The sequence below is a fragment of the Cygnus olor genome, chromosome Z, assembly GCF_009769625.2.
Source record: "Cygnus olor isolate bCygOlo1 chromosome Z, bCygOlo1.pri.v2, whole genome shotgun sequence".
In the NCBI taxonomy this organism is placed as follows: Eukaryota; Metazoa; Chordata; class Aves; order Anseriformes; family Anatidae; genus Cygnus; species Cygnus olor.
The window spans coordinates 65,011,980-65,036,800 of record NC_049198.1 but is presented as its reverse complement, the minus strand read 5'-3'; the positions used below and the strand labels follow the sequence as shown (position 1 = coordinate 65,036,800).

Sequence of the window (24,821 nt, the reverse complement as noted above, 5' to 3'; positions counted from 1 at the left end):
TGCTTCTCACACTGAAAAAGCACCGTTATGTTTACAGATGTTAACTAACCACCTTTTACAACTACTGTAGTAAAGGTTTTAAAACCACATTTAACAATGTGGCAAACAATTGACAAAAAATTCTGCACTATTATCACATCAGATGATGGCAAATGAAGCACAACATGGTCCCTACATTACAACAGCACTAGTTAGAGAATGACTTGTTTAAATAAGTGTGTTTTCATCTGTATGAATTAATGTCACATTGCTTGAGAAGACATGACTGCTGTGCTGCTGTAGGATGGATTGGCCTTTATGGAGGTGAAGTAGCAGGGAAAAAGCACACACACAAGATCAGATGTGAACAAGGTGACAGATTTGTTATCAGAACAAACTCACTAATAGAAAATCAGGATAAAAATTATGAAACATTAAACATCTGAAATCTGTTGTGAAAAAGAAAAATTACATACATTTTATTTACACTTGCCTACATACAATTTTTATGTATCTCTGGAACAGAATGATACACAGTGGTAGAAAAAGAAAATCACCTTAACTACTGAACGATAGGCATAGAGGAAGAAAGCCTAAGAGTACATGCATTGTAGGAATAGAAAAGCATATGTAATTTTTTAGGACAAACAAATATATCACAGGTGTTTTACATGTTCCAGTAATTTTACAAGGTCTAAAACTATACTTAAAATCTCCTAGTGTGGATTCTGGAACTGTAAGAATATGTCTGAAATCATTTGCTGGAATGAAAATTACATGCAGTTTTAAAAGCTTGCAAGTGTTTGATTTGCCACAAGACAAGTAAAAAGAAATAATTATGTAAAAGTGTGCTGCTTCATGTATGAAAATAGTTGGAAATCTTTTCAGATTTTTTTTTTCTTTTCAGACATCAAAAATATAAAAGTAAATAATTAGTTTCAGGCACTTTGATGTTTCATGACTATGTTTTGCTTATACCTAAAATAATTATGAGCAGCATTGATCCATTTTAGAGGCAGCGCACAATAAAAGATATATTCAGTCCTACCTGTAGGTGCAAAACTTCATTTCTTCACAGAGGAGGTAGAGAAAAAATAGAGCTACTGTACAGTTTTTAAGAATGTTTCTAGGCATTAAAGACTCCAAGTAGCTTTAATCTTAATATATATATTTTTTTTTTTTTCCCGAAGAAGAATAGAACAATGTAAAGGGGTTTGGAGGAAGAGGGAATTATGTAAAAACAAAACAATTCTATCTGACAAATTGTAAGAATTTATAAACTAAATTGTTTAAGTGTAGTTTACAAAACCACAAGGCTTCTTTAAAAAAAAAACAAAAACTACTGCATAAAACATGCACTAGTTAGCACATCTTTGAGAAAGCAGGAACTGGAGACCTATCTACAGATGAATAAGCAACCAATATGCAGCAGTGAAGTCTTTTGTAAGGCTCTGTGCATGAAATCAGAAATGGTACTATGCACTATTTCTTGGGACCTCCAATCTGAAAAACTATTTCCCCTACTCTAATTTCAGGATTATGTGAACTGCAAAAACTGGAATCCAAATAAGAAACAGCAGCACCAAAGCCAAGCAACAGTCCTTACATGTACGAGCACTTAACATGATTATTCTTAACATCAGTAGTCATTTTCTGAAAGAAGCACAACTACTTTACAGACAGTGTACTGACCTTTATACAAGTTAACAGATGTTTTCAAGTAAAGTTTGAAACTCAAGTATGGTTGTTAAAAAAGCATGTCGTATCATTAATACATACATCATTAAAAAATAAATGTATTATCCTAAAGGAAACAGATCTGAAAACCCTAAATAAGACTAACTTGTTTTTTTTCTAGATTTTCTTTCTTTGTTTCTTGTTCCACCCCTAACTCAAGTATTCAGCATTCAATATACTAAAAGCTGAGCAGCTATTTCTACAAATTCAAACCCTTTCAGGTTTGCAGAATCAACTGATCAATAGCAAGATTTTACTCCATACATTGTCACCAGTGAAAAACTATATTGTTACAGCACACTTATTCATTACTTTGATCCAATCTGCTGTAGGTGGGTAATACAAATAGGTAGACTTAAGTCACCAAGAATTTCATAAGCATCATAATGAAGCACAGATCATTTTAGCCAACATCTCTGCAGAGCAATCATAGCTTTACTGGATACAATGGAAACATGCCAAAACTGGGTTTGACCTCTTGAATTACAGGAAAGTCACCAAGCATCCGTTTCTAAGGGGTGTCACTCTGCATCCAAGTAAGACAAGAAATGAAGAAGATAACGTTTAAACAAAAGTAGCATTTCCTTAACCAGGAGCAGGGAACTTAGCAAAACTTACCATTTCAATATCTTTCAGACTGCGGCATTTATCAGGAGCAATTTATAAATACACAGGAAACAGATGAGAAAGAGAACTGGCTTTCAATTAAACCAAACCTGGGAAAAATCTATGACATTTAAAAGGAAAACAATGAAAACTACTTAAGATTAAAAAAAAAAATCTTCATTTTAATAAGTTAATATTTGCTTCTATAAGCAAGTATGTAGCTGTAGCTTGATCTACTCCCACTAGGTCACATGCCATCCTTTCTTAAGAAGGAAGAAGTCCAATTTATAAAATGTCAACGTGAAAAGACAGGTGCAAGCTAAAAATTCTAGCAGAAAAAGGGAGAAATGATGCTTCTATCAGAACAAGGATATTTTTTTATTGTCAAGGCAAAGAATTTTAATTCTGGACAGGAATGCATCTTTCAGATGCAAGCCATCTATAAATGCATCTTTCAGATTATGATAGTCCAAATGCTTCAAATCCCATCACAATTTTGAAATGAACTAACTAAAAATTCAAATCCATACCCATTAGGTTTTTCATTAGCACCAGTATCTTTAGTTGCTATGTTGTCATTAAAGCCAATTGGCCCTACTATGTGATGCATATGCTTGTTTATACTCATTAGACAGTACTAAAGGTACAAATTAGCAAAGAGTTTATGAATACTGCCCCTTTCTAACTTACTTAGTCCAGTTAGAAAACTCTTACGTTCACAGAATCACAGAATCATCTAGGTTGGAAGAGACCTCGAAGATCACCGAGTTCAACCTCTGACCTAACACTAACAAGTCTTCCTCTAAATCATATCACTATGCTCTACATCTAAACATCTTTTAAAGACCTCCAGGGATGGTGACTCAACCACTTCCCTGATCAGCATATTCCAATGCCTAACAACCCTTTTGGTAAAGAAGTTCTTCCTAATATCCAAACTAAACCTCCCCTGGTGCAACTTTAGCCCATTCCCCCTTGTCCTGTCACCAGGCACGTAGGAGAATAGACCAACCCCCACCTCGCTACAGCCTCCTTTAAGGTACCTATAGAGAGTGATAAGGTCACCCCTTAGCCTCCTCTTCTCCAGGCTGAACAATCCCAGCTCCCCCAGCTGCTCCTCGTAAGACTTGTTCTCCAGACCCCTCACCAGCTTCATTGCTCTTCTCTGGACTCACTCGAGTACCTTGATGTCCTTCTCGTAGCGAGGGGCCCAAAACTGAACACAGTACTCGAGGCACGGCCTCACCAGAGCCAAGTACAGGGGAACAATCACTTCCCTAGCCCTGCTGGCCACACTGTTTCTTATTCAAGCCAGGATGCTGTTGGTCTTCTTGGCCACCTGAGCACACTGCTGGCTCATATTCAGCTGCCTATCAACCAGTACTCCCAGGTTCTTCTCTGCCAGGCAGCTTTCTAACCACTCATCTCCCAGCCTGTAGCGCTGCTTGGGGTTGTTGCAACCCAGGTGCAGGACCCGGCACTTGGCCTTGCTGAACTTCATACAGTTGGCCTCAGCCCATCGGTCCAGCCTATCCAGATCCTCCTGCAGAGCATTCCTACCCTCGAGCAGATTGACACACGCACCTAACTTGGTGTCATCTGCAAACTTACTGAGGGTGCACTCGAACCCCTCATCCAGATCATCGATAAAGATATTAAAGAGAACTGGCCCCAGTACTGAGCCCTGGGGGACTCCACTAGTGACCGGCCTCCAATTGGATTTAACTCCATTCACCACAACTCTTTGGGCCTGGCTACCCAGCCAGTTTCTAACCCAACGAAGCGTACGCCAGTCCAGGCCAAGAGCAGCCAGTTTCTCAAGGAGAATGCTGTGGGAAATGGTGTCAAAAGCCTTACTGAAGTCAAGGCAGAACACATCCACAGTCTTTCCCTCATCCACCAACCGCGTCACTTTGTCATAGAAGGAGATCAGGTTCGTCAAGCAGGACCTGCCTTTCATAAACCCATGCTGACTGGGCCTGATCGCCTGCTTGCCCTGCAAAAGCTGGTGTGCGTTGGCCGGGAATCGAACCCGGGTCAACTGCTTGGAATGCAGCTATGCTCACCACTATACCACCAACACATCTGTCTGAATACCTCCCTGACGTGGAAACTGCAAGTCTCTTGGACATTTGCCTTTGTGGATCTGCAGAGACAGGTGAGCATTTTCTAAGATGAAGACTGAAGCATAAAAGGTCTTCCTACATGAACTCATTGTCTGAGACCCTATGTAAAAATGCATGCTGAATGTTTGCCATGTATAGCAATATTACTTGTTAAGATTCAAATAAATGATAACCACCTTCTGCAAAAAACCCAGTCACACTAGTAAGGTCACATAGCAGACTGTTTACATACATGTAGCCATGTAGTTTAACAAAGTCAGAAGTAAAGAGACTGCATAGAGAGATCTAGGTGATAATCATCTAGCAAATTCAGTTTACCTAGTTTACCTTCTGTTCTTTAAGGGTATCAAGAGACCACTTTTAATGATTGTAACTAATTTTCAGTAAATTTACTCCACGTTTCTATCTTGTATTTGGTTGGCTTCAACTCCCAGCCATTAGTTATTTCACTAATCTTGATTTCTCCAAGAGATTAAAATGTCTTTGTTTCTATTTTGGCATGGTCAGAGCACTGTAGCCAAGTTTCTTTTCAGTCGTCCTTTGATAGGTTAGATCAAAACCAGCTCACCAATTACATACACCGGAACTGCCTGCTTAGCAACCTTTGGCCGTGTGACAGACTCAGGATTGAGCAAGTGATTTACACAAAGGTGATAGTGTTGCCCTGCTGGATTTCATAAGGTGTGAAGGTAAACGCCTTCTCCTGTGGCACCTCGCTGGGAAATGTGGAGAGTGCCACACTCAACTGTCTCTGCTGAGCTTTTTCCCTTTTTCTAGCACTATGTGCTCTTTTCCCTACCTATTTGTTGGGAAATCAGCAGGAAGAGAAGCATGATGTTTCTGGAAAGGGTATGCAGAAACACTGTCTGAGGGTCCAGAAGCCAGTTCGTCAGAGACCGAAACTGACACCACTTTCAAAGGGAGACTGAAGATGCATCTCTTTGTTCCTATGTGAGAAAGGCCAACTAAGGGTGCAGACAATCTTCTGTAAGGCCTTGATATAGTCCCTCCTCCACAACACTCTTGCATCTAGACTGGGGAGATTCAGATTTGTTAGACTGCAATATTTCAGTACTTAAAGGGGGCTTATAAAAAAGATGGAGAGCAACTTTTTGCTTGTGCAGGTAACTATAGGACAAGGGGGAATGATTTCAAACTAAAAGAGGGGAGATTTAGATTAGAGGTTAGGAGGAAATTCTTCACTCAGAGGGTGGTGAGGCACTGGCACAGGTTGCCCAGAGAGGTTGTGGATGCCCCATCCCTGGAGGTATTCAAGACCAGACTGGATGGGGCTTTGGGCAACTTGGTCTGGTGGGAGGTGTCCCTGCTTATGGCAGGGGAATTGGGGATGGTCTTTAAGGTCCCTTCCAACCTGAGCCATTCTACAATTCTACAATTGCAATGTTTCAATATACACAAGGAGTTTATCAGAAAGATGGAGCTAGACATTTTAACTGTAGCGACAGGACAAAAGGTAATGGTTTTAAACTGAAAAAAAGGTTAGATTTAGATTAGACATATGGAAGACATTCTTTACTATGAGGGAGGTTAGATACAGGAGCAGGTTGCCCTGGGAAGTTGTTGATGCCCCTTCCACCAGGTTGGATGGGGCTTTTCACAACCTGTGGTGGTGGATTAGATGATCTTTAAAGGTCTCCTCCAACCCAAACCATTCTATGATTCTACAGAAAACATAGTAAGCTTCTTTTTTAGCATTTTATAAACATCAGTTGATCCTTAAACTTCGATTAGTTGTCTACTGGTACTGACACAAAGCCCAGAATTTCTACTGAGAACAAGAAACCTGAGTGTACTGTGAAAGGGGATTTAGATTGCAGTCTTGGACAACGAGCTTACAAACAAAAGTTAATTTTTTAAAATATGTAAAGCACAATAGGTATAAAACACTTGGTCTAGCTCCTTTATAAGGTAGAAGGGTTTCCTCCTCTTTGAAAAGGAGAGGTGCCTGAAGAAGAGACAATTGAGACAAATAGGAGAACAAAGGATAACACTTACTATTGTCTGACCTCAGACTGACAGAAATACTGAAAGACTGTTCAGGTGGATCAGACTGAAGTTTTTTCAAATGAAGAGGTGCCAAGTTTTCTAACTCTGTTCCCAGAGTGTCTTGTATTGTTTACTTCATCCACTAAAACTCATGGAATTTAAGTGGCTGATAAAACTGGAATGTCAACTTCATAAATACGAATGTGAGTTTGCAGCCATCATGATTGCATCATGAATGATAAGGGCTCAAAACTCAAAAGGGAATTTAACTCTCAGAGCGAGGTATAGCAATGCACTTCCAACACTGAAAATGGTGGCAACACTGACACTACCATCACTGTTCTAAACTGGAAACAGCTTTCCTACACCCTCCCGTTACATTAATGCCAGAGTTGAAACCTTTCCTTTTGAAGAAAACACAATCAGTAAAACAAGTATTAAAATAACCTTAAGCAGAGCACCTCTTTTCCAACCAAATGCCTTTAGGAACAATAGAATAACATAGTTACACTGCCTTTTTTTAATTAAAATGTATTTCAGAAAGGTCAACTTGGAGTTACAGAAAACTGTACAAAGAAACTATCAATGCTTTTAACAATTTTACTAAGTAAAAGAGTAAACAAAGATGTGAAAAAGCATACAAAGAAGAGAATTCACTGACTTGTGAGAAGATTTGCATATACAAACCTGTATCTCCAAGACACAATATGAAAATTTATGCTTTAGAAAATACACAAAACATCCTACCTGCCCTTATAAAAGATGCTAGTAATTTATACTTCAAATGGGAAACAATTTCATTTTCTGAATAATGAGTTCTCAAACACCTGCACCAAGGGAATCTTAACACTTTTCCAAAACAAAAAGTCCTGTATCTTGCTGACAAAGAAAAGGCATGTTTTCCTTTTCTTTAAGCCCACAGAAACCTACTAAGATGAACACTAAAATGTATGTAGAGAACACTAGCAATGCTAGTGGACCACTAAACATGATTCCAACCCTGTACCTCTCTTCCCTTGAGGTCACGTATTTGTTGTGCCATCTCTACAGAGGAGCATAAAAAAAACAAAACCCACCATACAATGATTGCTTAAACGGGAACTTATTCTGCATCCCTTATTAGGTAAAATTCCAGATAACTTCTGACATACAGCAGAGAATTTGAAAATACAGTAGTCTTATAAAACCAATTTCCTACTTTCCAAGTAGAAAATAATTCTATAGAGTACTTCTATGTCATGAATTACCCTACCAAACCCCAGCCACAAGGAACAGCTCAACTCTTTCTGATACCATTAAGATGTCATCTATACATAAAATCTGAAATTGTTACAGCATTTATATGCACACTTTTGACACAGTATTTAGAACTGCTTTTTCTAGTGGACTCTGCAGATACAGTATTTTCAAATAAAGTATGCATTCTTAAGAGGCCAGTCTGTGTACTGGCTGATGAGAGCAGAATGTTAACACTGGTATTCTAAACAAGGACTTATAACTGATCTGCATACAAAACCTGACCATAACGTACAATATCTAAATAAGTGACAAAATGATTAGGCAGTTATCCCCATAGAAAGTGTACAGTTCTGAAAGTAAATAAATATTTTAAAATATGCATATTGATTTAAAAACTAGAAAGTAGTATCCCCGACGTCAAGGCACTGCTAAATTTGTACATTCCAATTCATAACTTTATCATAGTCCTGAATTCGTTGTTTTATGTGAGAAAGCTTATTCTTTAGGTATTCACAACGCTCCTTTTTCTCCAGAAATGCAGGATCCTGCCAAAAACACACAAACCCTTATATTAATATTTATGTTTTCAGTTTCATCCAAAAGTAGTCTATTACCGGTGATGTTCTTGATTAAGGACATTAAACAATTATTCTCCAAAGTCATATTCTTTCTTTTCTTATTTCCTTCCTGTTTCTCGTTCCTTTGTGAAGGGCTATTGGAAGAAGTTCTGCTTTAATAAGCTGTAGTTACTCAGTAAACAAAGCAGCTTTTAAACAGAAATCTCTACATATAAGTGACATTCTTCCACATAATTTTATGGGTGTGTTCTGGTATGTCTAATAAACCCTTTTCCCAAAAGGGCAATGAAACTTAACGTGGACACAAGATTTGAATTTTATGAGAAAAAAAAAAGGTACTTTTAATGTATGACTTTGTAATGGAATACTGCTGGCATTTAAAAATGACAAAGTGAAACCTTTTGGATCACACTGGAAATTGTTTTTGAAAGTCCACTTCAGTTTCATGCCACAAAGAAAATGCACAACTTCTTTTGAAGGCTAAGACTCTCTTTTTGTTAATGTATCTGTTGTTTGTGCCAGCTAGTGAATATATATAAACTGGATCCCAAAGACTAAGCTGTCCTCCGAAAGGACTCTGAAATGTTAATAGATGAGATGTACTCTTAGAAGACTGAAATACTTAAAACTGTTTTCTTCCACATCTGACTAGTAAAATCATTACTGTCAAAACAGGTTGTTGGCATGAACCAAGTGGGTAGTATGCTACAGTTTTAAAAGACAAAATATATGAAGCCCTGTAATTGGTAGGGTTACCCTGAACTAGCAAATTGTACCTAGTATCAGAAATGCTGACTATTTACATTCTCTTTGCTATTCTTTAGATTAATGAGCAATGTAAAGCTGAAATCACTCACGTTTTTCTTTTTCTTGTATTCTTGCAGAACTTTTGATATCCTTTCCTGTTCCTAAGAAGAGAGATCACACATTTTTAAACGCATTGAGTACACTATGTATCTTCATGTAAATTCTACAAAATACTTGTCAGAAGTCAATCTTTCAGTTGATCAAATTTATTGATTTATTTTAGTTGTACATTTTGAACTTGAGAAGTAGTGAAAATAAGTTAAGTTAAATAATTTACTCAAACTTAAAAGCTGATAGCATGAAAAAAAAAGAAAAAAACACAATACAATCTAATTGCAACTTAGCAGCGTTGACTGATGACCAAACAAGAAAGTACATATTTGGGGAAAACTGTCTCTCCTACTGAGCCACTGTCAGTATTACTAGATGTTGTGCCCAAAGAAAGTCAGTCAGAATCTGCCTAATACTACCTGTGCTTTCCATGAGCCCATTTCACAGGTACTTACATATATACTTCCAGGATGATGAGGAAGCTGTCTCATCAATGCATCCAGCTCATCAAATTTTTTTAATACAGCATTAACTTCCGCAGACAGTTCTTTATACTCAGCAAACTGATCATTGAATACTGCTTTGTACCGGTCTCGCATTTCATTTGTTTGAATTGCTGGGTATTTCCTTCAAAAAAAGGATTTTCAGGGACTAGTATTAGACATACGACTTCAACAAACACACAGACCCTTGACATCAATAGAGTATTCCTCTATTGTTTGCTGATTTTGTAACCTGATGAAATTTTCATGTACGTAAAGCATTGAAAGCTATGCCAAATTGTATATAAATCAATTTATGGTCTTATACTTGACCATGTAAAGGCCTGCTCTTTAAAAGGGAGAATATTATCAGTTTAGCACTAGAGTAAGTAGAAGATTAGTCAAATTTCAGTGGCAAAAAGTCAAGTAATTTCCCACATATATTGCCTGTGTGGTGGTAATTATACTCTGGTAATTATTCTACACTCTAGATTATAACAGTGTGTTCTAACATTTTGGTTGGGTTTGGGGGGTTATTGGTTTTTAAAATTTCAGATTCCTTGTTTATATTACTGTGTCTATGGCATTGATAAAGAATTATGAGTTCCCACAGCACATGCAGTATGACACAGAAAACGTGAATGTATATATGAGAAATACTGAGTGAAAAACATCATTTGAGTATTCTCCATTATGTTCATTTATCAAAGTCAAGTCACTTACGCTAAGTAGTCTGGCATCACTATAGGTTTAGGAATGTGGCCTGCAGGTATATGACCATTAAGTAGTTCCTGTTTCCTTTCCACTGATTTAAGCTGCCTGTAATTGGCCTCTTCTCTTGGTCCATCATCACTGTCATACTAAGTTTTAAAAGGAAAAAAAAAAATTAGTTCCAAATAAAATCAGCTTTCCTTCAAATGCAATATAACAAACTCCATAAAGTATCCAATTAATGGGAAGACAGGGATAAGAGAACTAACAGCAGTACATTCTTTACAACCTTTACTATAATGAGAAAATTAGGAAAGAATTAGTAATGTTTCTCACATAGTAACTGGAGTTTCCTCTTCCCCTTGCTTACTATTCTAGTTTATCCCTTGATCCAGAAATAATAGCTCATGGAGTCACCTCAGAACACAAAAAAAAAAAAAAAAAAAGGCTAAAGGCTCCTGATTCAGTACTGAAGTAAGCAACAGAGAAGACAGTGGTAGGAAATTCACAGTATCTACTGGGAGACATTTAGGACTGAAAGAAACACCAGAAATTCTCTGGGAATCATCAACATCTTTTGTATTAAGATCCCATTCAACCTCTGTAGTGTATGCACCTGCTTCTTTCTGCATCAGAAGCACTAAAATCCTCCTTTTTGCTGGTATTTCAAAGCTTGCAAAGGGGACCTGAAGCAGTCTTAGAGTCACAGAAGCAAACTGAAGTTACAGAGCACCTACTACTGTGCTTCCACTGGCTACTCTCCGATCTAAGTAGGCAACCAGGAGGGAAAAAAAATCCCCAAAACGTGCAATGCATCAGACGCTCTGCTGTTACAGTCAAGTCTGCAAAACTCTATGATAAGTGCTACAGAACTTGTCACTTCATGAAAGAGGGTAAGGTCACATACAGAAACAGACATCAGATTTGCTGTCTACAATAAATTTTATAACCTAGACTAACGAGTGGTAACTTCTTCAAAAGCTTCTTCCAAATCTTCTAGGTAGAACACCATCCCGACTACATTAAAGAATTAAACCTAATCTTTTCCTAGTCCCCCCCCCGCCCTCCCCCCAGTTGGTAGGTCAGCCAAAACAAAGAGTCAAAAGAAAAAGAATACACATTTTGAAATGCCAGTAAACAAAGAGAAAAATAAATTTGCTTCCTACCTTCTTTTCTGGTAAAGACGACTGTGTTTTCATCTATGAAAAAAAATAATTAGAAGACCTTTAATGTTTTATTTTAAGCAATAATAAGGTTAAAAAAAAAAAGAACAGACACAAACTTTTTCCCCCCCAGAGTCAAGCTGTACAGAGAGTTATGTATTTATATTCAAGTATGAACAGATTTAGCATAAGGAATATTTTTAGATCAATTTCTTTCAAGACTAGTTAAGAATGTTGGAATGAACACAATCACCAAAAACCACAGGATCTTCTGTAGCACAGCTGTATGCAGCAGTGTAGAGGAAATACTCCATCCAGTTCCCAATCACCTTTATTATTTCACATGCCAGAGTGTATTAACTTGCTGACACTCTGCAGTCTAGTTCATTGCCTAGCAAACACAGCAGCGCGCTAACCAGTAACTCAACCAGCAGCTATTTTGCACAGTGCTCTCCAGAGTAACCTCTCGCCTAACCTGTATTATTGGCTTTAGAAGTATTGGCTTAAAAAATAAAAATCTTAAATAACTAGAATAAAATAACATTGATAATAAGAGTGAAGAATGTCTGAGCAACCTTCAATGTAATGCCAACAATCACCTCATTCTTGAAGGACATATTTAAAAATTTGTTAAACATAAACTTTTATCATGCATCTGCAATTCACTTTTCAAAAGGGGAGCCTCAGTTTCATGCAAGATGTTGGGAAAAAAAAAACAGCATTAAATGAAAATGCTGCAAATCAACAAACTGCAATCAAAAAGCTGATGAAACACAACTTCTTGGTATCTCTTACTAAAATCATTTACATGCTGACGCCTAGTAAGTTAGGCTTTTGCAGGTTTCATTGAAAGTTTTAAAGGTATGTTAAGTTCTATTGATTTTAAAAAGTTTTTTGTTGGGGCATTCACATGAAAGAGGTTTTTACACAAATGACTTCGAATGCTCTAGCTGATAGTGCTAGGTCTCCACTATTACAGTTTATCATTAACTAGGTGAGCACTGAAAGTTTCTAGTAGGGGCAAAGCCAGCAGCAAATGCAAGATAGTTTAATTAAAAAGATGAAATCAATTGAAATCTGAGACACCTAGATCTAGGCAGCTCTATTATTAATATTATTGTCTAGTACTACTATATGGAAAGCTAAAAAGACAAAAAGAAGTATCTTGGAATTTTGCTTGTAAGCCCAAATCCATATTTCATATTCTTATTGTGGCTTACGCTAGCACTTCATATGCTGAAAGCACATTCTTCAAAGAAATGCTAGGTGGCTTTAAGCCCAACCCTACTAGAGCTGAACAGGCACATTGTTCATCTCTTCCTTTGTTTGGAAAACACACACCAGGAAGCAGTTCATCACCTGCTGCAGGAAGAGAACCCAGTATTACAAAGTGAACAGAGCCCTTTCCTTACCAGAGTCAATAATAAAAAAGATTTTGGACCAGACATCTTCAATGCACCTTTTATTCAGCGATCTGAGATTTGTGAAAGCCCACCCTCAAAGGCTTTGGGCTTGCTGCACACCTGATAAGACCAGTCTTTGGCACAGGAAGATCTCAGAGCGGTGCCCACCACACCATACCCACCAGAGAGAAGACAGATGCTCAGGACCTACCTCTCGTTCCATTAACTCCCGGTGCCTCCTGGCTCCTTCGTGCCTCCACAGCTTCAGACAAACCAATGCACTAATCAGATAGACAACCACTGTGACGAACAAGAAGATGATTGCTGCTGTCTGACCCCCTTCTACGCGGCAAAAAGAGGCATTTATCGGAGTCTTAAACAACTGGTAATAGCAGAGACCACCTCGGTTGATGTCATTGACATATACTATGCCCGCCGACATGTACAGAAAGAACATGGCCACGTTAATGCCAAACTCAGTTAGTGGCCACCAGCTGGAATCGAGGAGGATGGTCCGGTAGTACATCGACATGCCAAGCACCAGCAGCACGATGGTGACTATCCACGCCACACCAGCTACTACCAGGACAAAGGGAGTTTTGGGTCCACTGTAGTAGTAGCCTCCGTAGGTGCCGCCGGCCCCATAGCTGTAGGGCTGCGAGTACCCAAACATGTTGTACCACTCATTGTCCTTGTGTACATAGGCCGTCACACAGGCGAAGACGGCGGCGCCCAGCAGCAGCTCCACCACGCAGAGGATCCTGAGCAGGCCAGCCCAGGACTTCATGTAGGCGTACCGCTGGTGGTAGGCCTCCACCCGCTCGCTGTAGGTCATGCCAGTGGGAGCGCAGTGCTCCAGCGACCCCAGCGAGTCCCCGCGCAGCATGGCTTCGGCCTCCTTCCTCGAGGGGCAGCTGACGCCCGATCCTCCATAGGGGTCCCTGTAGGAGCCGGGCACCGACCTGGGCTCTGCCCGCCTCGGGCCGGGCGATGCGGGCGGCGAGCACTCGACCCCGTCCGACACGTACCTGATGTCGGACGCCGTGCTGCCCCAGCCGGCCTCCCGGCCGCGCCTGCCCCTGAAGAAGTTCTTCCAGGAGTCGGGGACGAACCGCCGCACCGGCTTGAGCTCGTCCGCCCCGCCGACAGGGCCGCAGGGCGGCTGCAGGGGCAGCGGCGGCGGCGAGGAGCCGGCGGGCGGCGGGGACGAGGCGCTCCGCGACATGGCCGGCGCTCGGCGCGGCGGCGGCGGGGGAAGAGCCCCGGCACCTGCCCGCTGCGGCACCGGCCCCGGGGCTCCGCACCCTGCCCGGCCCGGCCCGCCCCGGCGGCCTCACCTGCGGCGCCTTCCGGGCGGGCGGCACCCGAGCGGCGGAAACCCGGCGAGCCCCGAGGTGCAGCGGGAGACAGACCGGCCCCGTCCGGGCACCCCGAACCGAGCCGAGCCGAGCCGGGGCGGGGCGGGGCGGGGCGGGGAGGTGAGGAGCGGCCTCAGGGGGAAGGAAGGTTTTCTTAAACTTACTGCTGTCACTGTTTGTTATACTCACTTTCTTATCCGTATGGGTTACTTTCATGGCTCAGGGTGGGCAGGGAGCGTCTTGTTTAGTATTCAGCTCAGGGCTCATCCCGCGAAGTTGAGGGGAAGCTGGGGAAACTTGTACTGATGCTGGCTTGACCTTATAGCCCACCCAAGTAGCTAAAGGAGTACTTTAGCGCAGACAAGTATCTCTTTAGTGAATGCCATTGTAGCACATTAATCTGTTAAATTAGCCATTGATACTTGGTCACTCTCCTATTCCTCTGTTTTAATCCATGACTGCTTGAGCTGCAGCAACCTCAGGCTGGCTGCAAGGTAGCTCACTTCCACTGTGCTGGCTAAAAGTAAGAGGGAATCCATCCCGCTCATTCTCATTTGTCCTGTTTTTCCTCAGTTAAGTCTGGCACGCCAGGCTCTTTATCAACAGCTACTTCAACCTTTAACCTAGCAACCATGTATTACCATGAAAAAAAAAAAAAAAGTCTCTTGCTCTATCAACCCAGGAGCTGCTGTAGCAGGAGTCACTGCCCACGCACCACACAAGTCCCCCCCTTCACTTATGCTTAACAGCTGCTGGTTTCTGACAGTAATATCCTCTGTTCATCACTGTCAATTCAAGCTATACGTATTCTTTTCTCTTGTTGCTACTGTCAGTATTATGTTCCATGGCTCTGTGCCAACAGTGTTTAGTACATATGTTGGGTTACAGGGTGGTTCTTGGGTAATACAGACTTCATCCTCCAGGGCAGTACTTCATAGTTAAATTCAGAAAACAATCCTACAGTGGTAACTATGAAACACTTCGTCAGATGCCCTGACAAACTCTTTCTTTTGGTTAAGAAAAGGAAGTTAGTCTCATTTCAGTTAGGTGTGACCACAATCCTTTATTAGAAAGACCATCACAATTAAATCTCTTTTTCTGTTTCAGAGATACCAAGGTCATAGAAATGTATCTGAGGCTCTACAGGTATAAATGAACCCCATGGTTCAGAAGGCAAGGTAGAGTCAAAATACAGCATATCATGCTGTGTCACTCTACTAGCACTAAACAATCTGTATGTAGATCACTATACTCTTGTAATTGAAAAAAAAAAATTTTTTTTTTTCAAGCATTCTAACATATAAGACATAGAAGCTTCAGTAGATGTAGTTTTCCAAAAAAACTTTGTTCCAAAAAAACCCGTGGTGTACAGGGTCTCGCTGGGATGGAGTTAACTTTCCCTGCAGCTGCTTATACAGTGCTGTGCTCTGCACTTGTAGGTAGAACAGCATTGGTATCACACCAAAGTTTTGTCTATTGCTGAGTAGTGCTGGCACAGCACCAAGACTCCCTCCAAACCCCTCTAAGAGCCAGTGGGCTTGGGGTGGGCAAGAGGTGGGAAGGGACATGGCCAGGTCAGCTGATCTAAACCAACCAAAGGGATATTCCATACCAGATGGTGTCACACTCAGCAAGAAAAGCTGGGAAAGGGGAAGGAGAAGCTCTCATTATGAAGAAGTCTGTCCTCCCAAACATCCACTGTGCATATGGAGGCCCTGCTTCCTGGGACATGGCTGAACATCGCTCGTTGATGGGAAGTAGAGTAATTTCTTTTCTCTCTCTCTGTGCTTCTGCACAACCTTTGCTCTTTTTTTTTTTTTTTCCCTCTTCCTTTTCTGTTTATCTCAACCCTTGTCTCAACCTGTGAGTCTTTTTCCTTTCCAGCATACTTTCTTCTCTCCCTCTTCTTCTAAGGAGTGGAGTGAGAGAGCCACCCAGCAAGGTAAAAACGCAATATGTGGTACTCTCAGTAGTTTGATAGGCAAAAAAATCCACAAGATAAAAATCAGTGCTGCTATCTAATTTCAGAGGAAGCACTCCTTAAAATATTTTTTGTAGTTTCATGGATATATAACTGCTTCAAGGGAAATAAGGATCATTTCCCTTTGTATCTTCTTTCTTACATCTCTTATCTGACACTACATGTAAATACAGTTCTATCTAAGTTCCAGGTTAATATTTTTTGTCATGATAAACAATGTGCAAAGCATTCTGCACTGTTTGTATCAATTCAGTTTTATTCTCACTTAAATCTTTTTGATTGTAAAAATGAAGAGTTTGCCCAGACATTTTATCCTAGATTGTATCTAGGACAGAGAACAAATATTTGATACAATGGAAAAGAAAGCTAACCAAGGATTACAAACAAGACTGCTGTTAAAATGTTGCTAGTAAAATTCAAACGTACTAAATTGATTTGATCTGGAAAAACTTCTGAGAACCAAAATACAAAGTGATCAGGCTGTGAGTGTTTCTGTACAAAAGTTGTTTTTTTTCCCCCCTTGAATTTTTTAAAAAAGACGGTTATCTTCAAGAAAGTAAATGGAAAGTTTACCTCCTGAAATGTCTATTCAGTGGTAGCTTCTCAACATCTTGAAAACGAGCAATTTGAGCTGAGAGAATAATCACCAGCAACGTATTGGGTAGATCACAATGCACGTATGATTAAAGACACTGAAAAATAAATAATTCATAAGTTTACTTATGTTGTCACATATATATTTGAATTATTTTAGATACAAATCCAGTTTATATATATTTAAAGTGTTTATCACATTACCAAAACATATTTATGGATTACCTCCACAGAATAAAAAGTCCTTACTGCTCATTAACTGTGTAATTAGGATGTAGAGTTATTATTACATAGCCTACATAATGAATTCATCTGGATGTTAAGGCCTTAGTTAAAGACATAAGGTCTTTTATTATAAATAATTAATGTAGCAGAGACAACCCAGCTGTCTGAACAATGATTTTTGGGTTACATACTATACAAAACAAATTTTTCTGTATGAACCATCTTTTAGATTGCCTCATGTTACACATTTTTTAAAATGTACTGCAAACTTTGATTTTTTCCTACTTCTATTTTTTTCTGTTTGAAAGGAATCAGTAAGCAATGAAGATCTAGCTAAGGTAGTCTATTAGATTTCCAAAGGGCTTCTCACTAAGTCCCTTAAAGCCTTTTAAAAAATCCTTAAGCCTGAAAGAATGACTTAATTTGTAAAGCCTGATCAATTATTAATAGATAGGAATGGTGGGTGGGGACATGAGTCAATGGTTAACTACTTCAGTGGAGAAAACTTGCAAATACAGTTCTGCAGAGATCTGTTGTAGCACCTAGGTTTTCCGGTAAGGTTATGGCTGTCAGAACTATGGAAATACTTTTTGACACGAAGCAACAGGGCAATAATGTGACAAAATTCAATTTACACATATACTGCAGAAATCCATGCGCTCATAAAGGGAAAATGATTTTTAAGTACTGCAACATGAGGACCCTGTCTTGCATATTTATAAAGCATCACATAAGCCTCACTTCTAGAAAGACAGATGCTTATTTTAATGCCTTAATTCTCAAACCCCAAGTTGGAGGACCATGACTGTGGGAACAATAACCTCCGAACCATCTCTGAACTTGTATGGGATTTGCTGTTCCAGCAGGATGCATGGGGCCCAATGGGACTCATCCAAGGGTACTCAGAGAGCTGGCTGTTGTCATTATGAGACCTCTCTCAATTATTTTCCTATGGTTTGGAGAATCTGCAGAGGTCCCTGTTGACTGGAAGCTAACAAATGTTGTTTCAATTTTTAAGAAAGGCAAGAAAGAAGACCTTGGTAATTACAAGTGTAACTAGACCATAATTAATGTATATATCCTGTACCATTAAAGGTATTATGGTGATCTTCTTGTCTGCTGGATGACTACACACACACTACTGATGAATGAATCCAGAAAAGAGAGAAGCAGTTAGAGTTTTTATATTCAGATCATAAAATTTATTAATTTCCTTTTTTTTTTTTTTTTTTTTTTTGCCTATCACTGGATGTTAAAGTTTCTTGAAAATTTTAATCCTTTGATTATAGGATTCCTCTTCCATGCAAGCCAACATTTTTCTCACGTGTAGGCAGCATCAATTCAACTGTAAGAAATTACCCAGAACTTTGTTATCTCATGAACAAATATTTCTGATGAACACATAGAACACATCAGCAGCAATTTGTTAAACTTAGACAACAGTTAAAAGTTTGTTAAACTGCACAGACTTCAACTTACTTGCAGGAATTATTAGCAGTATTTCATCTCTAATTGTGCCTCTATAAACTAGTTTCTGCCAGGAGCCTGCTCCAGCAGGGGCTCTGCTTGGTCCTCAGCCTCCTCCAGGCCACATCCACCTGCTCCACCAGGGGCTCCTCCACGGGCTGCGGAGTGGAGATCTGCTCCATGTGGGACCCATGGGCTGCAGGGGTACAGCCTGCTCCACCAGGGGCCTCTCCATGGGCCACAGGGGAACTAGTGCTCCATGCCCGGAGCACCTCCTGCCCTCCTTCTTCACTGAACGTGGGGTCTGCAAGGCTGTTTCTCTCACATTTTCTCAACTCCTGTGTTACCGCACATTGTTTTTCACTCTTTCTTAGGTATATTTTCACAGAGGTGCAACCTCTTTAGCTGGTGAGACCAGCTTTGGCCAGTGGCAGGTCCCTTTCAGAGCTATCTGGAACTGATTCTTATCTAACACGGGGCAGCTCCTCATATCTTCTAACAGAGGCCAGCCCTGCAGATCCCATGCTACTAAAACCTCGCTACATAAACCTGAAAAATGCACACTAAAATAAAATCCTGACTGAAGCTGGACAAAATCTGTAGACAAATGGCCTGTATCTCCCCTACACTTGATGTAGTTTAGAATTCACTAACAATACACCATCACCTATACTGTATTAAAATTTTGAGGCAATACGGCTTAATTCTTGTTTATTTATAAGATAATAATTGCCTTCTACCCCTCATAAACATCAAGAGAAAAATCTGGAAGTTCAATTTAAAAGTACAAAAAATGTATATATGTAAAAAATGACAGTTACCTTCCAGTTACTACAGAGGACATCAGCAGTGCTCGCATGTCATTCATTGACTCTTCAGACATCATCCATATTGGAAGAAAAATCTTCGTCTAGAAAGATGCTCAAAACTTGATCTATAAAGGGCCTGGGCACCTGATCTACCTTTGAAGTTGAACTCCAGAGTTCTCCTATGGCCTAATTATTCTACAATATAGACAGATCGAATAATCATATATTCAGGTTAATGAAAAAAACATTGTGCTTGAGAGTTTAAATCATTGATGGGTTTTGTTTGTTTGTTTGTTTTCAAATCAAAACGGAATCAAGCAATTATTGCAGAAGTGCCTTAGACGGAATAGGTAAGATACATCAACAATATTCTGTTAAGTGAGAAGGCATGTGATGAAATCCTGATACTGATAGCAGTTATATTGGAAATGGCATTGCATTACTGCACACCATCAAAAAGCTAGAAAAAAATACACAGATTTCATCTGGTTTATTCAAAATTAAAACGCACATGAGATGGGAGCAAGAACAGAGATGTGTAACTACATGTGTAACTATTTTCACGTATATTGAGCAGGATTATTAGCAACTGCTGACTATACCAACAACTAGGTTACAGAGTTTTCAGTTCTCAGAAAATTCTTCACGCAGGCATAAATATTTCATTGTGCAGTCAGTCCATATTACATAGTCAACAACAAATAATTAGTTACATCATGCTCTGTATAATAAAATTCATCTAATTATTTTCATATCCCCTCATGTCACTATTTCTCCTCAGTTGATTTTGGAATTGAATGCTATGAATCATTAACTAACTCTGGACAGGCGTTATGCATCCTGACTTAGCTGAGTGCCGATAGTACTACAGTATAAGTAACAAATTGCTGTGAATTAGTTTTTAAGTGTTAAAAAACAGTACTGTGGCCATATACAGGCAGCAGACAGGAAGAAAATTTACAGAATCTGAGTGTATAAAAAATAGAATTTTCAACAGAGGGAAGGTGGAAGATATTTTGGAGAGGTAGAAAGAGAGGCAGGACAGTAAGGAGAAGTGGAAGAACCTTTCAGCTCCTAAAGGAGCAAGCATGTATATCTCTTAAAGGGAAACATAGAGTTGAAAGAAAATGTAGGGAAGAAAAGACAGCAGAAGGAAACAATATATACAGCTAGGAAGCAATAGCTGAGAGGCTGCAGGGCTGTTTTGTAACCTTTAGGAACACAGACAAGCACCAAACATTACTGCACAACTGTGTATAGCTCTGCTTGGGAAGCAAATTTTGCTTTTATAGAAAGCAACAAATGTGGTGTCTATCTACCTAGCTTTGTGTGTGTGACAGCACACGAAGCTAATACAACTAGAGTTATCTGATTTTATTACACTCAGGTATTAGATCTGTGAGGAAGAGTATTATTTAACTAATAGATGCAGACAGCTGCAATCTCAGTTACCACAAACATTTATTACAGTTTTTATACAGTTTTTAATGACTATACATGTGAATTAGAGGTCACCTTAAGCCTTACTTTAGCAAACCTTGCTATTAGCAACTGACATTCTCTACCCATTGAGAAGGAAGAGTCAAAGTTTTCTTACTTTTGCAGCCCATTATTTTCCCCAGAGCAGAGAAAAGAAAGATGGAATCATCTTCTCCACCAATAGTTTATATCTCCTGTTTTTCTGAAACATCAATTTTACTTTTCTTTCTCATCTGGAGAGACTTCAGGCCTTGCAGGGGGATGCAGACAGACTGGAGCAGTGGAGCACTGGGCGATTAACAACGGCGTGAAGTTCAACAAGGGAAAATGCCAGGTGCTGCAATGGGATGGAGCAATGCCGGGCACAGGCACAGACTGGGAGGTGAGTGGCTGGGGAGCAGCCCTGCAGAAAAGGGCCTGGGGGTGCTGGTGGCAGCAGGCTCATTGTGAGCTGGCAGCGTGCCCTGGCATCCTGGAGGGTAAACCCCACTGTGGGGTGTGTTAAACACAGCACAGCCAGCTGGTACAAAGAGGTGATCCTCCCTCTGTATTGGGCGTTGGTGTGGTCTCACCTTGAATATTGTGTGCAGTGCTGGGCTCCACAACATAAAAGGGATGTTGAGGTCCTTCAGAGCATCCAGAGGTGGGCAACAAAGCTGGCAAAAGGCTGGAGGGCATGGTCTGTGAGGAGAGGCTGAGGACACTTGGCTTGTCCAGTCTAGAGAAAAGGAGGCCAAGAGGTGACCTCATTGCTCATTCCCCTTCCCCTTCCACTTCCCCTTCCCCTTTCTTCTCCACATTTTAGTGTGGTGCTCCCTTTCTTCCTCGACTAAAAGTCATTCTCCAATGAGCAGTATATCAAGGAAAGAAACAATATAATTAGGACAATTAGGAAAGAACAATATAATTAATATAATTAATTATAATTATAAACATTATAATTATATTAATATAATAATATTAATATAATAAATAATAATATATAAAAACGCATGTTTTTTATTTTTTTATTTTTTTAAGAGGTCTCTAATTATTAGATCACTACTGTTAATGTTCTAAACTAGAAAAAAAATAATTTAATGAACAGAAGAGGTTTTATAAATAGGAACACTAAGAGAAAATAATTGATACAATAACCCAGGTGCCTAAACTAGCATACTTTATTCCACTTTTGCACCTTAAACAAAAGCTAAGGCACCAAGTACTTATTTGAATAAGAAATATCTTTTCTGAAAGAGAAGCTGACATTCTTGTTTACTCATTCCAGTTCTAATGTATGTCCAACTTGCTTTTCCCACAAATTTCTTCTTTATAAAGTACAAGTGCAAATATATATAAATCATATTTCAGATATATTTTGTTCAGTTATTAAATTTTCATCTATTTGCGTGATCTGTTCAAAGTGCTCACATGAAAGGCAAAGAAAACTTTTCATTTTAATGATTCTTCCAAGACCCAACTATTTCTAAAATGATTGGAGCTCTAAGGAATAAAATCCTTCTTTCATTCTAATTTAATACTCAATTTTAAACCAACAATTTGATTTAATGGTAGGTAAATGTTATTTTCTGAACTAAGGGAAGCTATCCTTTAACTATATTTTTGGCTCTTCTATGATTACCATGAATCCATTTTAGCCATTGATGCTGTCAAAGTGAACATATATCCCTTATGTTCACACACACATGCACAAGTGAAGAAATTGCATATATGTAAAAGCTGATACTTACTACATTCTGGTGTCACTCAGAAGATCAGTATGGAGGTAGGGGCTCTTCAAAATTTACAAAATATCACTGACTCAATCTGTTGACTAACTGAAACACCTGAATAACTGAAGAATTTCTGTTCAACAAAGAGACATCTTTTCTGATTCACCTCTGTTAAATAAAATGTGAGAAGTGAGTGCTCAGTGCAGTACAATCTGAATACCCATTTCTGAGATGTCATATACAGAAGCTGTCAGACCTTATGCCTTCATTTGGTCCCAAGTTCTCATCACAACTCTCATGTTTTTTTCTATTTCAAGGTGACTTATCTAAGATTTAAAGTAATTTTAAGACTATTTAGATTTTCTACAGTATGTATGGGCTCTTCACTATCTACCAGTGAGCTACTGAGATCTTTTCATAGGTATTTCCAACCTACTGTTTACCCATTTAATAGCACTAACAACAAAATGCTTTTACTCAGAGATACTTTATATTTTTTTTGATGTACACAAAAAAAATACAGACTTAGCGTGCTATACGACAACACCAGAATAATTTAGTTTCCATGTTTACAAGTTAAACCTAGAAACACGGTTTTCTCCCCCATGATCTATAACAAACATAGCTAAGTTCATTTCAATATACTCTAAAACCCAAACTACAAAACCCCCTCTTACAAAAAAGTCTTGAAACAATATTTAATTTTGTATTCCAACAGCACAGTTTCAATTTGGTGGAAGGGAGAGTAAAATAAAAGCATCAGTGTTTTTACTATCTTTACAACATACCACAGAAGTAAACTTAAATTCACGTCCTTGTTTCTAGGTTGAACATAATGCTTGCGCCGTCTAAGGGTTCCTAGAATGCACTACGCATGCCACAGCTCTGCGTTTGGAAAGCACTGAATGTGTAACTTGCATACGTTAGTTTCTCAACAAGTGTTGGCTTCCTTGAATTCCTGACAACACTTATAAAACACAATAGTAAGTTTCTTGTTCTCTTTCTATGAGTTAGCATTTAAGATTACAGCAAATAATAATCTCAGCTTTTAAACTTTTCAATGGCTGTGGCCACCCCAAAGCAAAACCAGTCATTTCAGAAGTGCCACACACACAAAGTTGGTGGGCTGCTTCAGAAATGCTGCAAGTATAGAGATAAGGACCTGCAGAAGAACACAGAACTGAGCCATGAAAATATCCCTTCTGAATTAAGGTTACATCATAAAAGCTTTGATCAGTAAAGATATACATATAACTAGCAAGAAGAATAGAGAACATTGCCTTAAATTACATTAACACATACAGAGCAGATTTATAACACTCATATTAGCAAATTTTGAGATCATAATATATGTAAGCTCTCTATATATTCAGCTTCTAAAAGTACTTTTTTCCTTTTATTCCTGCTGCAGAATAACATGTCAAAAAAATTTTTGCACAGCTCACTTTAATGAGCTTCAACAGTGAACAGAATACCTTCACAGAAGAAATGGTCAAAATGTCGTTTAACTTTCAGCAAAATAATAGGCATTCACCTTTTTTAGAAGAAAACTGAAGACTGTTTTTTGTGCCTCTTATGTCACCTGAACAACCTTGCACCTCAGCTCCAGAGAGGTTCTCTCAGGAGCACAGTTCTTTTCTCTGTTCTGCAAGGAAAGCTGATAGTTTGCAACATCTCAAGTAGTAAGATGAAGTATGAAAAGAAGTATTTGAAAATTATTCTGCACTTTAATCACAGAATGGCTGAGGTTTGAAGGGGCCTCTGGAGGTCATTTTTGTCCACCCGTCCTGCTCAAGCAGGGACACACAAAGCAGGTTGCCCAGGATCATGTCCAGGGTGCTTTTGTAGACCTTCAAGGCAGGAGACTCCACAACCTCTCTGAGCAACCTGTGCTCCACTACCCACACGGCACAGAAGTGTTTCCTGATGTTCATAGAGAATCTCCCATGTTCCAGTTTGTGCCCATTGCCTCTTGCCCTGGCACTGGGCACCACTGAAAAGAGCCTGGCTCCATCCTCTCTGCACCCTCTCTTCAGGTATTTACATACATTGATAAGATCCCCCTGAGCCTTCTCTTTCCCAAGCTGAACAGTCCTGGCTCTTTCAGCCTTTCTTCACAGGAGAGATGCTCCAGTACCTTCATCATCTTTGTAGCCCTCTTTCCAGTACATCTAGATCCCTTTTGTACTGTGGGGCCCAAATGTGGACACAGTACTCCCAGTGCAGACTCACCAATGCTGAGTAGAGCAGAACAGTAATTAACATCAGCAGAGGAGCAGTGAAGTGTTACGTGCTGGGAGCTGACTG

At 39.5% G+C, this 24,821-nt stretch overlaps 1 protein-coding gene and 1 non-coding gene across 2 annotated transcripts; both read right to left on the bottom strand.

The window, feature by feature from the left end:
- Positions 1–4,333: 4,333 nt before the first annotated feature.
- TRNAG-UCC lies at positions 4,334–4,405 on the bottom strand. The gene has a single exon. It is a non-coding gene; the product is annotated as a tRNA-Gly (tRNA).
- A 1,328-nt stretch (positions 4,406–5,733) lies between these two features.
- Positions 5,734–14,323, bottom strand: MARVELD2 (MARVEL domain containing 2). The gene is made up of 6 exons (XM_040540400.1): positions 13,101–14,323; positions 11,490–11,522; positions 10,336–10,472; positions 9,586–9,757; positions 9,130–9,180; positions 5,734–8,239 (listed from the first exon to the last, which is right to left on the bottom strand). The coding sequence occupies exons 1-6, from the start codon at positions 14,112–14,114 to the stop codon at positions 8,123–8,125; spliced, it is 1,524 nt and encodes a 507-aa protein (XP_040396334.1). The 5' UTR covers positions 14,115–14,323; the 3' UTR covers positions 5,734–8,122.
- Between the last annotated feature and the right edge of the window lie 10,498 nt (positions 14,324–24,821).

Excerpts from the sequence above, each read along its gene's own strand:
- MARVELD2 (XM_040540400.1), bottom strand. The coding sequence starts at position 14,114 with ATGTCGCGGAGCGCCTCGTCCCCGCCGCCCGCCGGCTCCTCGCCGCCG. Across the intron at positions 9,181-9,585 it reads ATCATCCTGGAAGTATATAT|GAACAGGAAAGGATATCAAA; the intron begins GTAAGTACCTGT and ends CTCTCTTCTTAG. Across the intron at positions 8,240-9,129 it reads AATACAAGAAAAAGAAAAAC|GATCCTGCATTTCTGGAGAA; the intron begins GTGAGTGATTTC and ends TGTTTTTGGCAG.